The sequence below is a fragment of the Diplotaxodon limnothrissa genome, linkage group LG23, assembly GCF_057381915.1.
Source record: "Diplotaxodon limnothrissa isolate DT_005_m linkage group LG23, D_limnothrissa_male_GT1.1, whole genome shotgun sequence".
Lineage (NCBI taxonomy): Eukaryota > Metazoa > Chordata > Actinopteri > Cichliformes > Cichlidae > Diplotaxodon > Diplotaxodon limnothrissa.
The window spans coordinates 48,072,056-48,089,333 of NC_140617.1; the positions used below are offsets into that span (position 1 = coordinate 48,072,056).

A 17,278-nucleotide genomic window follows, 5' to 3' on the forward strand; every position below is an offset into this window, starting at 1 on the left:
AACTGTAAGTGTTGAAGCACCACTTCAAGCAATTACAGGCTTTTTAAGTATGATGGGCTCAGGCTCCAACTGTTTGAATGGGGAGCATTAGTACACAGACATTTTCAGATCTCTTCAGAGTTTGGAGCCAGAGCCCAGACTTGAACCAAAGTCTGGGCTCTGGCTGGGTTAGTGACTCAAAAACGTTCACAGAGTGGTCCTGAAGCCACTGTTGTCATCTTGAACTGGGGCAAAGGTTCATTTTCCAACAGGAAAAGGTCCAGACCGCACTGGTGCAAGTTATCATCAAGGACCCAACTAGTTTCCTGAGCGCATTTTTGAGTGTCATAGGAAAAGCTGTGAATATTTTTGTACGTGTTATTTACATGCAAGAATTTCAAACTTTTTTCACTTTGTCATAATATAATATTATATTATATTATATTATATTATATTATATTATATTATATTATTTGTGTGCAGAATTTTGAGGTGAAAAATTGATTGAACAAGGTCATGCCAGGAAACAACGCAGAAACGTATTTCTGCCAGCTCCCGTTTAGTCACACGACTCTGCTTCTATCCCTTCTTTGCTGAATTATACAGAGTTTAGTGTTTACATTGTGATATTGGCTGTAACTTTGATATGCTGCAGGTCTTAACAGAGCTTTAAATGTTTTCAACATTTTGAGCCCTCATTATTTCATAAATATGTGAAAAGTTCACAAAAAAATGAAAATCATAGCACAAAGAAAACGTTTTTCATGTGCAGATATGCTAAAATTCTTGTGCAAGCGGGGTTTAGGTGAAATCTTCCATAAGTGTGTTCTTCCTCCCCTCAGGTCCCAGCATTGGCAGTTTGTTTCACATGGCTGACGATCTGGGCCGTGCCATGGAGTCACTGGTCAGTGTGATGACGGATGAACGGAGCACCAAACAGCACGAGGCCCTGCACTTCTGATCCTGCCTTTAATCTTCAGCCCCAACTCCCCCCTCTCCTCCATCCCTCCCTACTTTCCTACCTATCGCATGATTTTCTAGTCAAAACAACTGGATTGGAAACAGTTTACAAAGAGAATATATATATAACATTTATTTTTGTGAAAGATTAAAGTTCCAGCAAGGTCTCATCAAAAAAGTACATGTAGATTTCAGTAGTTTCTTAAAATGTCCTAAAGTTGTTTTATTATGAAGAGAGGCTGTTTTGGGGTTTTGTTTTTGTTTTTTAACTTCTATGCAATTGTACAAAACAACAATGGGGCTCTGGGCTGGGGTCGAGATACGAAGAAGCATGGTCATATATTTGCCATCTCTTTGTAACTGGGGGAACGACATATTTGTATCAAAATGAATGACTGAAATAATAAGGGTGCTTTGTAAGAGAAAACATGTCTTTGTAAAACATACACTGTCAAAGTAATGCAGACCTATTGGATCTTTAAAGTAGAGTGTCTGCAAGACTGTATGGACGCGTGTTTGGTCGTGTATGTGGTGGTGCCTAAATTTCATATTGCAATCCTTTTTCCAAAAGGTTGAGAAGCAATGGAAGAGGTCAATAAAAGGAAAAATCAATTTGCAAGTCATTTAATCATTTAGCATGATAGCAGTTAAATAAACACTTACTACATTATAGCAGCTGCTATAAAGTGTGTATTTGTCTTAAACATGGCTTCTGAAGCCAGCCTTTGCTTTAGAGCCACAACATTTCTTATGGTTTAATCTGCTGCAAAGCCTAAAAAAAGAAAAGCTAAGATTTAAGAAAACTGCTCCCTTATCTCATTTTCAATTTTTCAAATATTATGCCATACGCTGTAGATGAAAGTAGAAGACTCTTTCCTCGTCAGCTGCAATCATTCCTTCATTTAAAAATAAAAGAAAGAAAGAAAGAATGAACAAATTTGTACTTAATCAAGCAGAATGACTGTCATTTGACAAAGTTTTGCAGAATCACGTTGCCAAGCAGCTCCTGCAGGCTGCTCCCTGCCACAGCAGGTCGCTCTGTATGTTTGGAGGGCACTGAGTGTGAAACTCTTCCAAATCAAAGGTATCTGTTTGGAATCCAACTAGCACATCAACAAAGCTGCGAGGATTAGTGACTTCCATCCACTATGGTGCATAACAGTGAACGAACTTTTAAAAGTATCTTTGACTTATGTCAAAGATAAAAGCCTAAAGAAGAAAATAAATTCTTAGTTTCAACATTTATTAAATCAAACACACATTTTAAATGATTTGCAAGTAATTGAATTCTCATTTTATTGACATTTTAGCCATTGGCCAAGCTTTTGGGGAAACACGATTGTGCTTCTTTTTCTGTATATTTGTGTGTGTGTGTGTGTGTGTGGTTTTGGGTGACAAACTTTGTTCTGTTTGAGTTCTTTCCATACATTCATCCCTGTTGTTATTCTCAGTTTTTCACCTTATTTACTGCCCAAAGGCCTCGTTCAGATCTGTCATTTCTAATGACTGAACTGCGCTGCAAGAGCAACCTTGCCTCTTTCTCTCGTGGAGATGCAAAGTAAACATGTGCATGAGAGCAGTAAGGACCTGAAAAGTGCATCACCTGAGACGTCAGAGAAAGATGTTTGGTGCAAGTGAGCAAGAGGCATTTCTTCAGCGATAAAGATCTGATGGTGTCCCTCTCTTTCTCCATAAGTACTTCCTATATCTTCTTCAGAATATTAGTATTATCTAGTTTTCAGCTTCAGCTCTACATTGGACCTTGAAGTTCCGATCTTGGTTGTTGCACTGACACGTGCAACATGAGAATTTCATTTTTAACACAGCTTTCCGACTTCAGCAGTACTGTAAGACTAGAATCTGAGCACTGCAGTGTTACACGGCTGCTAGATTGTGAGGATTTCCTGAACTATGAAAGAATGTTTAGAGACTGGTTAAATTGAGTTTGTGTGAAAGTTCAGAGGCAGTTTCTCCGCTGTTCTCAGTCCTCGCATTAATAAATTGCTAGCTAATTCATTTCAGAACTATACTGTTCAGTAAATGCACTGTAGGAGCCTCCAGCCTGAATGCCCAGATGCATTTATCCGTGCATCCATGCATTAATCCCTGTGCACTACTGTCAAACCTGGGATATACTAAACCTTTTTCTATGTGGAGGAGGTATTTTATTCTAGCAAACATTACGTTTTTTCCTTTGGTTAAAGGTTATTTGATTTTGTGCTGTGTGTTGTTTCAATTAAAGCATGTGTGACTACAGGAAGTTCATCATTATTTAATATTTAACAACTCAGAAGTATGTGAAAGTGGTACAGTATTACGTGCATGCGTGTTTTGGCATCGAGCAGTATCCCAGAGATGTTTCTGGCACTAAGTTTGATTTGACTGGCCAGGTTTTGAATTAACGTTTGTTTCAGTCTCATCATTTTTCAAATAACATCAGTACTTCACAACATATCAGATTCCACCAAATATATGCCTTACTATTGTATTATAAAATGCTTTACTGTATATCAATAAAGCACGCAGTTATACTGATTTGACTCAGACACTTGATTTTTTGAATTAAAAAGAAAACGTAAACACAGGATCCTGCAGGAAATCTCTGCATGAACGTTCTCTGTCCGGAATATGAACACTGACCTTCATCCTTTGGATGTTGATGTGCTGCTGAGTCTGGTCCTGTCGACATGGTGTTTGGTTTCTACACTATAGAGGTCTGAGGAGGACTCGCTGCACCACACAGCACACACTATGTTGTTTAGCTTGTATTTGTGTTCCTTCCCAGCTCCTTAGACTACCATGACCTGGATGACAGAGAACCTACACAGACTGAAGAAATATCTCCGAGTCCTGTTTCTCAGGGTTTGCTGCGATAAATATTCCCGCATATGATGAGAGTGGATCTGGATAAGTAAGCTGACAATGAACCACTGAAAAGGCAGGAGCAGAGGGTAGGACTTCCTAATGGAAAATATTGCAGTGGAGTATTTTAAGTTTGTGTGATTTCCAAAGGTAAACTTTTAAATTTGGTTGCATTGATCTGTTCAAGGACTTCCCAGCATTTTCAGCTGCGTGCATGGAAAGGCTAACGGCAGTGAAAGTAGTGCAAAGACCAACCAGAGAACGCCGCAGACATCACTGACCACAGACATGAGACTCATTTTGAACAGCAATTTTTTTTAAAGGAAATTTAAAAAAGATATGAAATGTATCTTGCAGCGTAATAGCATCGGTGACAGGCATCTACTGTATGAAATTGTGCCAGTAGAGTGTGAGGGTTGATCTAACAGGAATGACAAAACCATCCAACACAGTTATTGTTTATGCAGTTCGACGTGGATGATGCTGCCTACATCTGGCCACAGATACACTTTGCAGTCCATACCTGCAGTCTGCCAATGGCGAACCATACTGAGCCCATTAGCAACAAATGGGCTCCACTGCCTGCGTTGCTCCTCTGAAAATGAAGCGCTTAATTCTATTCACATTTATTTAAAGAAAGGAAAAATATCCTTTTAATAGAAGAAACCTCTGGAAGAACCAGGCTCAGGGAGGGGCGGCCAACTGCCGTGACTGTTTAGGGTGAGAGAGGGAAGACAGGATAAAGACAGAGCCAGAGGTCAATGATAACTAAAGATTAAATACAGAGGTGTATAAATGCAGACTTTAAGTTTAGGCACACCATCTGGGGCCTCCCTCTTCTTTCTGCTGAAGGATGGTTGCTGCCTCAGGTCTTCAGCACTCTTAGTGTGTTTTGTTACAGATGCTGCAGTTGGAGACTCGGCTCCATTCCTTCCCCCTTTTCTCTCTGCATTGAATCATATCTGTTATTAACCTCTGTCTCTCTTCCACAGCAGGTCTTTATCCTGTCTTCCTTCTCTCACCCCAACCAATCACAGCAGATGGCCCCGCCCCTCCCTGAGCCTGGTTCTGCTGGAGGTTTCTTCCTGTTAAAAGGGAGTTTTTCCTTCCCACTGTCGCCAAAGTGCTGCTCATAGGGGCTCATATGATCGTTGGGTTTTTCTCTGTATGTATTATTGTAGGGTCAACCTTACAATATAAAGCTCCTTGAGGCGACTGTTGCTGTGATTTGCTGTGTAAATAAAATAAAATTGAATTTTGACATTTTATACATGATTCTGAGATTTGGTAATGATTTATCCTGTTGTCAGCCAGCAGGGTGGATCAGTGGCTAACACTGTCACCTCAAATACTTTGTTCTGTATTTATTAAAATAAACGAGGGCTTTTCTAGGGTAATTTGTATAACAGCAGACAGACACTATAGGTCTTGCAAAAATAATACAACTGAAAGATCCAGTATCAGTACATGCCTCAAATGTTATCAGACACTGAACTACAGAGATAAATCCGCACAAATGTAGAAATGACATACGCCATACAAAATGGTAAATATTTACAAACACTTTTTAATAAATAAGACTTCCTGAATCCATTTCATGGGGGTTTAGTTGGTAGAAATTTCTAATGAAAAAGAACCAGTAAAGACGAGTATGCATTTTCAAATAATGCAGTGTGTGTTCAGGAGGTATCTGGCCTTTTCCACTGCACCGCTGGCCTGGTAAATGAGTGACAGGTTGAAGGCAATCTCCCTCCTCAGATCAACCTGGTCACCTGGGATGCCCTGCAGAAAAAATAAGAAGACAAAGGGAGAGAGAAAGAGGCAAACATCCATCACTGTCCTAAAGGCTACGTTTGCACTGAGCAGCAAGTTGTGTTTTTACCCACCTCCAGTTGTTTTGCTGGTAGTAAAAGCGCCTTTTGGTAGTAATGCATAGCCAAGTGTGTGAGGCCCATTTGGTGCAGCGCTCGGCCTAGGTTGTACATACTCTCTTGACACTCTCCACGAAGCTCTACGTAACGCCACAGGAAGGAGAAACCCTGAGAGCACACGTTGGTTTTAAAAGAACAGACTATAGGACTGAACTGTGCACAGAAATAAACGAACTCTGTACCTGCAGCACCAGCGTGTGCCGTTTAGCCACAAACCTCTGAGATGCCATGTGGAAGAAGGTGAGACCTACAAACAGGCTGTGCAGTGGATTGCTGGGATGAGTCTGGAAGGCCTGAACATACTGACCTGAAAACACATCCAGTGTTTGAAAAATGTACTACTGTGCAAAGTGGACCAAGTGTGAACATAATCCCTAAACCCTTTACACCACGCTCCAAGTTATTATGCAAATTGTGTTTAAGTGTCATAAAGATTAAATAAGCTGTTCTTCGATAAAAACCATGGATGGGAGTGTGTCTCAGGACTCTGTGTTTCACTGAAATCAACCTCGGACCCCTGTGATCGTTAGTTTGCCAGCTGAGCCCAATTAAAGGAAAAACTACTAAAGGAGGATGTTCCACATTATTAAGCAGGCCTCCATTTTCAAGAAACAGAGGAATGAAAAAGGATCTCTGCTGCTGAAAAGTGTGAAATAGTTGAATGCCTTGGACACGTAACGAGATATTTCACAAATATTTCAGCGTGATCACCATCATGTTAAGAGATTTGTGAGTCAGAGCACACATGGGTCCGTGCAGGTAAAGGCACAATGATGAAGGTTTCAGACAAATGCATCAGATTAAGAGAGCAGCTGCTAAAAGGCCATCACAAAGCAGCAAACACATGTTTGAAGCTGCTGGTGCCTCTGGAGCCCTGCGAACATCAAGCTGTAGGATCCTCCAGAGACCTGCAGCTGTGCATAAACCACCTCCAACCAATGCTCACAAGCAGAAACGCTGCAGTGGGCCCAGAACTACAAGAAGACTCGTTTTCAAACGGTCTTGGTCACTGATGAGTGCAGCGCAGCCCTGGATGGTCCAGATGGATGCAGAGGTGGACGGCCACCGTGTCCCAACAAGGCTGCATCGTCAGTGAGGAGGTGGAGTCATGTTTGAGCTGGAATCACAGGGAGAGAGCTGGTCGGCCCCTTTAGGGTCCCTGAAGGAGTGAAAATGACCTCTGCAGAGGATGTGGAGTTTCTGACTGACCACTTTCTTCCATGGTAGAAAGAGAAGAACTGTGCCTTCTGCAACACAACCATCTTCATGCAACACAATGCACCACCTCATGCTACAAGGAACACCTCTGCATCATTGGCTGCTGTCGGCATAAAGGGAGAGAAACTCATGGTGTGGTCCCCATTCCTCCCTGACTTCAATCCTATTGGGAACCTTTGGAACATCCTCAAGCAAACAAATATGAGGGTGGGAGGCCGTTCACATCCAAACAGCAGCTCCGGGAGGCTATTCTGACATCCTGCAAACACATTCAAGCAGAAACTTTCCAAAAACTTCCAAGAATTGTAGAACTGCTATCAAATAAGGGGTCCTGTGTTAATGTGTAACTTGACCTGTTAGGATGTTTCTGATTTCAATGAAATTGATCCACTAATGCTGCAAATTCAACAAATCACCATTTTCAATTCTCTACAACCTGTAAAATCTTTTGAAACTGTGTGTGCGTAATAATTTGGAAGCGTGCGTTTCAAGTTTTGTATTTTTGAAAAACTGTTTTCATCGGGAGTTTAGTTCAGTAACATTTGAATTATACTCTAATGGCTGACGACTCGAAAATTATGCCGACTGTCATTTAAATCGACTATGTAGGAAAAACAGAAAAATATCTTGTGAGATTTAACGGAGACAAAACTGCTAGACTGTTAATTATTTATTTAAATGTTGGGATCAAATCTCTTTGGCACTCAAAGCACCTTTTTAGTGTTTTATATCATTTTAAGCAATGTTACTTTACCAATATGTGTCCAGTTGCTTGGATATTGTTATAAAACACATTTTAATTCACATAATTCTCTTTCAATGCAAAGCAGTGTTGGAGGTATGTGATCATCGACATCTGCAATCAAGAACAAGCTAATAAGCAAAACTTGATGACATTAGTTTGAGAGGTGTGGCGTAAGCAAAGGAAGGGCTCCTTTAAAATGCTGGTGCACATCAGTGGCAGATCACATGTTCCTCTTAAAATGACAACAACATGACGCGGTCCCTGATTATAGCGCTGATGCTGTGATGGTCGTCACACTCCAAAGTGGTCTAAAATCAATCACGTAAGATATGCTGAAGTACGGTAGTGATGTTAAATGTTTTTATCATCTCTAGTTAGTCGATTCGTGTGCGAGTACCAAGAGCATGTTTGAAGCTCCCTGACACCATGGCGTTATGTCCGCAGAGAACACAGAGGGCGTGATTGTCAGGATGTTTAAACAGCATGCGCAGACAGAAGCGATGGTGGCGCTGGTGCTGCGACGTTATTGTCAGCTGCAGAGAGTTAAAACAAACAAAAACAAACAAAACAAACAAACATTTGTTTACAAAATCTTTCCACCAAATTCAGGAAATCTATGCTTTTGATTCATTTGAATATTTAGTATTAGCAGTAAATCTTCATACAGACTATGACAATGCATCAGAGGCTCTCTGGTTAATAAATAAATCAACTGTGCAAAGACGGTAAAAATGAAAGAGTCAAAATTCAAGATAAGTGGTCGTTTCAGAAGAAAGCAGGCACATTTCATGAGGACAAACTTTCCTGCTTCTCATTAAGAAGTGTAGTGACGCATTTCCTGAATACAAACAAATACTTTTAAATATATTTAAAAGTTTGTCCTCACAAATGTGCCGCTTTAATTCCTAGAAAGAAAAGAGTTTAGTAAAATAGTTGGGCCAGTTTCTCCTTTAGTGATCTTCTATTCTGCTGACACACAAGCAGACCTGGTTAAAAATATTCCAAAGCTGAGGCAGAGCCACATTTTCCAACAGCATCAGTCTGTTGAGAGGAAAAACAGAGAAATGTTATATTTATTATAATTGCGGCATGCTCTTTATGCCGGGCCACGCCCATATTAACTACCTGATGTAGTTGTAGGCCTTGTAATAGTTGTGGTCCAGGATTGTGGCAGACAGGCCAATGAACTCCAGTTCTTTCCTCCTGGGCTTGTTGTCATAGAACGAGTAGAACTCCATGGCCGAATCCACAAGCATCTCCGCCTCCTGGAAGCGCTGCACCTCACACAGCGTCAGCACACAGCTCAGCAGCAGCTGCCACCAGTCCTCTTTGGACAGGACGTTGGTTTTACCTGATGACAGTGACAAAGTGAAATCCAGTGACCAGACCAACTACGGGCTCTACCTTGTAGCCAAGTACGATGCAGACAAAGATAACATACCAGTGTTGTCCAGATAGGCCGTTTCATGGTCAGCAATCTCTGGTAGCATGTCTTCGACCTTCACGAGCCTCAGGTGATTCTCACCTGACACGTTTACAGAGCTCACACACACCTTAGCTCGCTGCATGGCCACCTATAAACATGCATGCGTTATGCACCTTTGAATGACTCCCAGGACGCAATGAAATGTGCGCAACAAAAACAAAAAATGGAGCATTTATTTGTTCAGATTCACCTTCTCTCACAGTAACCTCATTGTTGAGGAGAACTCTCAGTAAACAAACTACAGTAAAAAGCCCGTCTTATCAACTTTGAGGTGTTTGTCCTTTTTCCCTGTCGGGTACAAAATAACTTGAATGATAAAAATGTTTGTTAAGAATTGAACCAACAGTCAAAAACCAAACAATTACATATCAAGAACAACAAACTGAACTTACACTAAAGTTGTGTTTACACCATTAGCCATTTGTACTTGTGTCAATATCACTGACAGACTGAGAGCAGTCACAGTTCTCCTGGTAAGTGCATTAATATTGTTGGTATAGTATATATTTACTTATTGATCCTATCCCAGCTGTCACAGGGCGAGAGGCGGGGCACATCCTGGACAGGTCGCCAGTCTGTCGCAGGGCTCAGAGACAATCGTTCGCACTCACATTCACACCTGTGGGCAATTTAGAATAATCAATGAACCTGTCCCCACAAACTGCATGTGTTTGGACTGAACCCACAAACACAGAAGGACCTGATGGTGGAATGAACTCAGGCCCTTCTTGCTGTGCAGCAGCAGTGCTAACCACCGTGCCGCCCTGTTTACTGAATTATGAAATATTAATGCAATAACCCAGCTGCTAATGCGAACTAGTTAACATCATTTACGTGTCAGGCAGATTAGCTCTGATCCAGCCGAAGCAGCCGAACGTTCCTCCCAAATTCAAAGCATCCAAGTAGTTCTGCATTTTTTCAAAACTTCTAAGATCATTCCCTCTTTGATTTCACTGACACTTGGCTAGACTGCAGAGCTGAGGTCAAACGTAGTGTATTCTATATGTGGAACAGTTGTACCAACTCCTTTGACTCTATCAGAGAGGAAAAAGCACTCTTTATAGCCGCAGTATGAATAAAAACAGAATATTTGTGGTGGCCATCTCTCAGACTCCTATTCCATCAATCTGAAACTCCAATGTAGCTTCGTTTTAGAGTTCTCACATTCACAAACTTATTCATGCTGCCCGTCCAGCAGGGTGACGACGACCCCCCATCATGAGCGGCTGACGGATAAAAAGCAACCGTAAAGTGTGTTACCTTGAGGAGCATCGAGATCATAGTGATCACAGTGTCCAGGTAGTCCTGCATTTTCCCCTGTGTCTTCAGGAGCGTAGAGCGATGGAGCAAAAGCTTTAACTCCTACAAACACAGAGATATACAAAACCAGTTACCAAACACAGAGCACTGACCAAACAGCATAGCATCCCCAAATGCTGCAGGTGATGGTTTTCCTTTTTCCAGCTGGTAACCAGACTACGTGTTCTTGACTCTAATCTCAGCTCAGGTCTGGAAAGCACAGAAATCTTGTGTTTAACCAGAATCCAAGCAAACTATGAAAGCAGGTAAACTGCTGTGGGTCAAACACGCATGATTACACTGTAAGCTCTGAGGAGTCGTGCATTAAACAATGAAGCAATGAGGGGGATGTGGGCAGGAAGTCGTTTGCTCACTCTGCATCATATTACCACTAACAGTTGGAAACTAACTACCAGACTCGCCGGGCTCCAAATCCAACTCACTATTGTGCTCTCCACACCTAATCACTTCAATGGCTCACGTCTAAGCTGAGAGAAGCCAAAAGTGGCACCCACCCACTTCACATCACTACACTATCTCACCCATTGTTGCTTGAAGTTCCCAAATACATTCACTTTCCGTGGTCTCTGGTCACTGGGTTGCTGATTACAGCTTCAGTGGGGATGCCCCTTTATAAGGTGTGACTGTCAGTGCCTCCTGACAGGACAGAGGTTTGCACTCTTTTTCCCCCTTTGGTGTTACCAGAAAATCTCCATGAAAAAGACCTCTAAGAACCCTCCATGACATTTCAGGAACATTGTAAATGTAAGATAATGCAACCTAACGTGATAATGCAAAAAGCAAAAACAAAGATCCCCTGCCTTTTGTGCGGCTGAAGAATCGTGTGCTAGTATGTTGCTATCATACATGGACTCCAGCGCCTTAAGGGCACAATCCATGCGGCCCAACTGTTGCTGCAGTGTGGCAAGGGAGAGCCGGGCCTCTAGGTGCTGCGGAGCCATCTCCACCACCTTGGTGTAGCTTTCTGCTGCTGCCTCCATGTGGCCCAAAGCCTTCAGACACTCTGCAGATGACAAAGGAAAGTGACAAAGACACATAACAGTGGTTTTCTTTTTCCAAGCCAGACCTGAAGTGAGACCTCGTTTAAGGTCTTGGCTTCTCTGTTGTTACAGAGTTTCACACATGAAGAATAGTCGGGATGGAAGGTGAAATGTCTTTTTAGTCTAAGTTTGCAGACGCACCTCTTCCTTTAACATCATTCCCTTTTTGCTGGACCTACCTGCATGCCGCAACCAAACAACAGCCAGGTTGTACTTTTCAGATACGACGAGGGCAGTCAGCAGAGGCAGAGCAGACATGTACTTGCCCTCTTCCAGATACGCTTCACCGACATCCAGGTACAAGTCGCCGATCTCTTCTGGACTCTGCTCCATCAGTGTTGAAACCAAGCCCTAAAAGCAAGAAGATTCTAAAATGAAATGATCTTTTAATAAAGACTTCATTAATAATCTGAGCTCTGTATGTTTTTGAGTCCTGTTTTACCTCGGTGGGTGCGTAGACATGTAGGTGTATGAAGCACACAATTAACTTGGTCCTCAGGTCCACTGGGACGCTGTCTGGTACCTGTACATCCACAATTTCACCTGGAAACAGCACACAACGACCAATCAGTAAAAAGAGTTCCCCAAAGACTCAGGCAATGATTCTTTCACGTCATTGGAGGATGTTTGGCCCACTCTACTTAGAGGGTTTTGAGACTGAATATCCTATTTGAAGCCATGCCAACGTGTCTCAGCAGGATTGCTGCCAAAGGTAGCATCCAGCCTTATGTTAAAATGATAGATGGTGCTAAACAGAGTTTATCTATTTGTGTTAACAGTAAATCACCTTTATTCTTAATCAAAGATAAAATGAAAGCATACGTTTGTTTAATATGTGGAATGAAAAGTTTGAGTAAAGAAATGTTTTAATGTCTGGATTTTCTGTGCGTGGACATGAAATACTGAGGAAAGACAGAAAATGTGATTCCACCCCTCATTAAATAATTCTGAATATAAGAAATGTTATCGAGTATGTTGCAAGTGTTAAACACACAATCACGAGTTACAGGTGATTTTGCTGATATAAAGCGATCGCTGCATGCATCTGTTGAAGTGTCTTTTGAGATCACTGAGTGCTCGAGTGTGGAAAACATTTTGAAAAACAACAACATCTAAACACATCCTGTTTATGCAAACGTAGTCACAGAGGCACCACTAAAGAAGCCACAACGAACGCTCACTTTGTGTCCTCATCTTTCTGCACTTCCTATGTGACGTCATGAAGGCTATGAGAGTTCTTCATATGATGAAGAACAGCCACGATGAGTTTGAATCCTCTTGTAAGGATGTAAATGTGTAGCGCCTCATGTCGTTGCAACTTACCGCTCTCCTCTGCTGCAGCTTGTTCTTCCTTCTGTAACTGTGTCCCGTCTGCAGGTTGCTTCTCCTGGTCTTCGGTGCTCTCCTCTTTAATCTTCTCTTCTTGTGTTGGTGGAATAACATCTGAAGTGGATTCACTTCTGACCAAAACGATGCCTACAAACTGCACCAAGACCTAGGAGAGCAAACACGTGGAATGTTTATCCATTTAAACCGAAAACATTTGTTCTCAGTCTAAACGGCAATAAAGGTTTTTCCACAGAGACCCACCTGCAGGGCCTTGTTGTACTGCCGGTTGGTGATATAAAGCTCAGCGGCCATGTTGATAAAGTCATCACTGACCAGGTCGGGGTGTCGTGCCAAAGCTTCCTCAATCACACTCAGAGCTGAGGGCAGGTCACTGCTTTCATAGTAACTCCTAAACACGACCCACACAAGCAAATACCGATAACTGAACTGTCAAGGTGATAATCCAAGATCAGATGGTTTGAGGTGACGGTATTTTAGGGGGGAAAACGAGAACATAGTTTATGTGTATATAAAAACACATACCATAGCATGTCAGTGTGTGTCCCTTACTTGGCCATGTCTTTGGAGAGCTGTATGAAGTGCTCTCCATCCTCCAGCGGCAGAAGTGACAGGATCCTGCGGTAGCCGTCCATGCACTGTTTGTGCTCTCCCAGGCGCATCTGCAGGCTGCAGCGCTCCCACAGATAGCGCACATTGGTAGGATCGTACTTGATAGCTGTGGAAATGGAGCAAGGCTTGAACCTAGAGAAGTATATAAATGATAACCAGCGTTTCCCTGGTCCCTGTTTGTTTTGCAGTGGTGGCTCATATTCCACAATTCAACGGTATGAGAAGCACCAACGATAGAAGGCGCAGCAGCAGTCATTTTTAAACCGCAGATTTGTCAGGACTTGACTGTTTTCTGTTGTACAAAGTTCACAGACACGTTTCAGATTTACACGTTGGACTTGTCTGCACTAAAACAGCTCGTCTCTGGATAGATTCGACAGCTCAAGTGGTACGCAGGACTCATCCAGAGGAACACCTGTCCCATATTTAAGACCCCACACAATCCCTGACACCTTCTGACTTTGCTCTTACATCAGAAAATCCATTGTTCTTGTGCTGTTTGATCAGAAACTGTAGAGACAAACACACTTGATGTGCGTTACTTTTATTAGTTCATTTCTCAGCCCCTCGGGTGATTTGTTACTTTGCATGGCTCTTCCAACTGCAGCCTTAAGCCAGTTTATCCCACTAAGTAAATCCAGTCTGAGAGTTTTAAATATGCTGCAGCAATCACCCCAACTACAGACTGAGGAAATTACAGGGCTTATTACTGCAGCATAAATATAGCTATAGGACCATGGGATTGAAGTACTGGCCCTGCAGTAATGAACATCCACTTTAACACAACAGGTAGGGACTGTGTTGTTCAACAGGCCCACCAACAGACAATAAACAGATGTGAAGTTCCAGTGGGAAGTGATGCGTGCCGGTCCGTGTCAGACTGACCTTTGCTGTAGCAGATGATGGCTTGCTGGATGTTGTCCTGCTCCAGAGACATTTCAGCCAGTCTGATCCACTCCTCGCAGTCCGAGGGGTTGAGGTGGGCGGCGATCAGGCCAAACTGCAGCGCTTTGCTCATGTCCTCTTCATCCTCATAGATCATAGCCAACGTGGAGAAAGGCTCATATGCCAGAGGAGCTGAGGGACAAAGGGAGAAGAGATTTTGTTTTTAACTTTTCATAGTGTTTGAACACTAACTGGCACACAGACAAACCAAAGTTAGTGTCGACACAAACAGCGAGTGAATATATGCCTGTAAGGTCACGCAAACCCACTTCGTACCCTGTCTTATGATCTCCATACACATCAGGATGGCGTCCTCTTTCTCTCCTCTTGCATAGCGAATGTTGGCTTCTCCCATCAAGCCTCTCAGAGCCCGGGGCAGCTTGCTGCCATGACGACGCCCCTGTTCACATAGTTATATATTAACTAAGAACTGCAAAAACTCACCTAGGCATGACCGTTCGCCCGTCTCACCTTCATCATCTTCTTGTTTTCTCGATTCAGCTCCATCTCCAGTGCAAACACATCTCCTACAGTCACATCTTCTGCCATTTCTTTAGCTTCACTCTTCTTTCCCTGTTGTCTCCCCACTTGTCTTGGCCTCTTCCCTATCTCCTCTGCCTGCAACTCTTCTTTGTCTGCAATGTAATCCTTATCATGTGCATCATCAACATAGCTCAGGCTGTCCTGCTCTTCCTCCTCCTCCTCCTCCTCTGAAGACTGTGGTTCAGCAGTTTCTCCCAGCATGGAGGCAAAGGCCAGCTGGACTCCTGGGCTAACTCCATCCTCTGAGAAGACAGGAAAGCTGGCTTGAGTAACATTACCATACTTTGCATGCAATCCAGGATGGGAATCAAAGTAAGCTGACCCAGTTTTTATAAGCAGTCTCTGACCAAAACAATAGCTTTATGAGCAACACTCAGTACTTTGTGGACCCTTAAGAACAGTAGTTATTATCTGTCATTTTTATTGATGTTGATATCAAATAAAAGGCAGTTTCAGACATTTTAACTTGTCAAAGTAGGAAAATCACAAGAGTTCCATTAAGAGAAATTCTGACCTGTTCAAGAAGCATGATAAAGGCTAAATAGTCCAGAACTGAAATCTATTAGTTTTTCCATTAGAGGAAAGATGATGGCAGGTTGGAATTTACATTTGGTGAATATGTTCATCCAGTTTTGTTGTTCCAGTTATTTTTAAAACTTTGTTATATTCCTAAAACCATGACAATTACAACACACTCGCTCATGGGATTCAGTGTCGCTATCTATTGAAAGAAGGGTCCATTATTTACATTTCCAGAGCCACTGACAGAGAGAGATTACCGATCTTCGTTGAGATGAGTCCGGACGTCGACGGGAGCTCAGCGTCTTCCACATCTTCAGCTACCTGCCCTGACTGAGAGGTCAGAATGAAGGAAGTATATAATTTTATGTCACACAAGTGGAGCACAAGTCCAAGTGATGCTGAGGAGTGATACTGCCTCAGCTAGACAGCTAACAGTTACCGAACTAACAACATAACTTACCTTGGCTTTCCGCTCGTCTCTCCTTCTGTCGAACTCTTCAAAAGTTATTCTACCCTCGAGGTAATCTATGAGCTCATTACTGAATCCAGACATGTTTCCCGCCACTTCAAACAAGCTGTCACATCAGTTTACGGACACATAAATCATGTGTACGACGCTGTACATCCGATACGTGACGTCCGCTAGCACTCTAAACTCAGACTGTAGCAAAAGTCAACATTAACTAACGTGAAACGGCAACCACGTGATCCTTCAAAAACTTCCGGGTTAGCGCTCTCAAAATAACAGCACAGGAAGTGCTGATTGGGCCATACCAAGTGCAGCTTTGTCATGGGGAGGATAATTAAATAATTCATTTTAAATTATGTTTCTTTTCTTTTGTTTCTGAATTGCAGTTGTGCTTAAAATACAAAGCACAAATGTTCAGTATTATTAATCTAAAATAACTGTAAAACTAACTGTTTCTGTTTCTTTGTGGTCAGATGATTTGTCAGTATTTGTGTTCCCTGTTGTGGCTGCACTCCGTCCCATTGTAGAAAACGAAACATTTCCCGTTTGTGTGGGGCTGTCACGTTGTTGTTTTTTATTTATTTTTTTATTTTTTATTTTTTAATTATTTTTTTTTAGTAATATTAACATACAAACAAAATGCACCATATATTACAGATTGAGAGAATAAACATTCCTTACATATTAGCAACTTCCATACATGGGGAAAAGAAAATATACAGATTATTAACTCACTAAATCAAAATCTTCCACAAAGGAAACAAAAAAAGCAGCCTTTTTCTTTTTAACTAAGGTCAAAGATTTAACCAACAGGTTTAAGTCGTTTTTCCAGTAAGCTAGTGTTGGTTTAGTCTTAAAAAACGACATTTATGTATAAATTGCTTGCACAAGATTAATAACACATTAACACCATAATTGTGTGGATGCTTTAAGCATCCACACTGCATTTTCGCAGGAAATGCAAATTTTTCTAGTTAGCTTTCTTTTCTTTAAAAAACACTCAAAACAATATCATATTTAAGGTAAATGGGGTAATTTGAATCCCACTGGAATAAAGCCAGGTATGAAAATCCAACCAAATTATTTGTATAAAATTGCACAAAAAGAATAGATGGTCCAAATCCTCCTCTTCTGTTTCACAAAATACACAATTACCAGTTTCTATTTTGAATCTATCACCAAGGAGTCTATTTGTCGGGTAAATTTTATTCAAGATTTTAAATTGGACTTGTTTCCCTTTAGGAGCTGTCACGTTGTGCTTTTGGATCCTGCACAGTAGTGACATTAGGTGGAGTGGCT

At 41.9% G+C, this 17,278-nt stretch overlaps 2 protein-coding genes across 5 annotated transcripts in view; one reads left to right on the plus strand and one right to left on the minus strand.

Moving 5' to 3' along the window:
• Positions 1-1,011, plus strand: part of dmd (dystrophin) — a 305,560-nt gene extending 304,549 nt beyond the window's left edge. For 3 of the 4 annotated variants that reach the window (XM_085348556.1, XM_085348558.1, XM_085348559.1), the window contains one exon: positions 822-884. Coding sequence is in view for 1 of the 4 variants with exons in the window: in XM_085348560.1 (XP_085204686.1) it covers positions 822-940 (119 nt within the window). In the remaining 3 variants the exon portion in view is untranslated. Of the gene's footprint in view, positions 1-821 lie in introns of all 4 variants that reach the window. The other variant, XM_085348560.1, reaches the window with a different exon arrangement.
• A 4,376-nt stretch (positions 1,012-5,387) lies between these two features.
• gtf3c3 (general transcription factor IIIC, polypeptide 3) lies at positions 5,388-16,218 on the minus strand. The gene is made up of 19 exons (XM_085347472.1): positions 15,971-16,218; positions 15,768-15,840; positions 14,917-15,230; positions 14,722-14,845; positions 14,386-14,577; positions 13,441-13,606; positions 13,132-13,279; positions 12,865-13,036; positions 11,984-12,084; positions 11,721-11,892; positions 11,302-11,504; positions 10,442-10,543; positions 9,137-9,269; positions 8,821-9,046; positions 8,682-8,736; positions 8,093-8,228; positions 5,915-6,039; positions 5,688-5,840; positions 5,388-5,583 (listed from the first exon to the last, which is right to left on the minus strand). Exons 1-19 carry the CDS (start codon positions 16,061-16,063, stop codon positions 5,461-5,463), a joined length of 2,811 nt encoding a protein of 936 aa, XP_085203598.1. The 5' UTR covers positions 16,064-16,218; the 3' UTR covers positions 5,388-5,460.
• Positions 16,219-17,278: the final 1,060 nt, after the last annotated feature.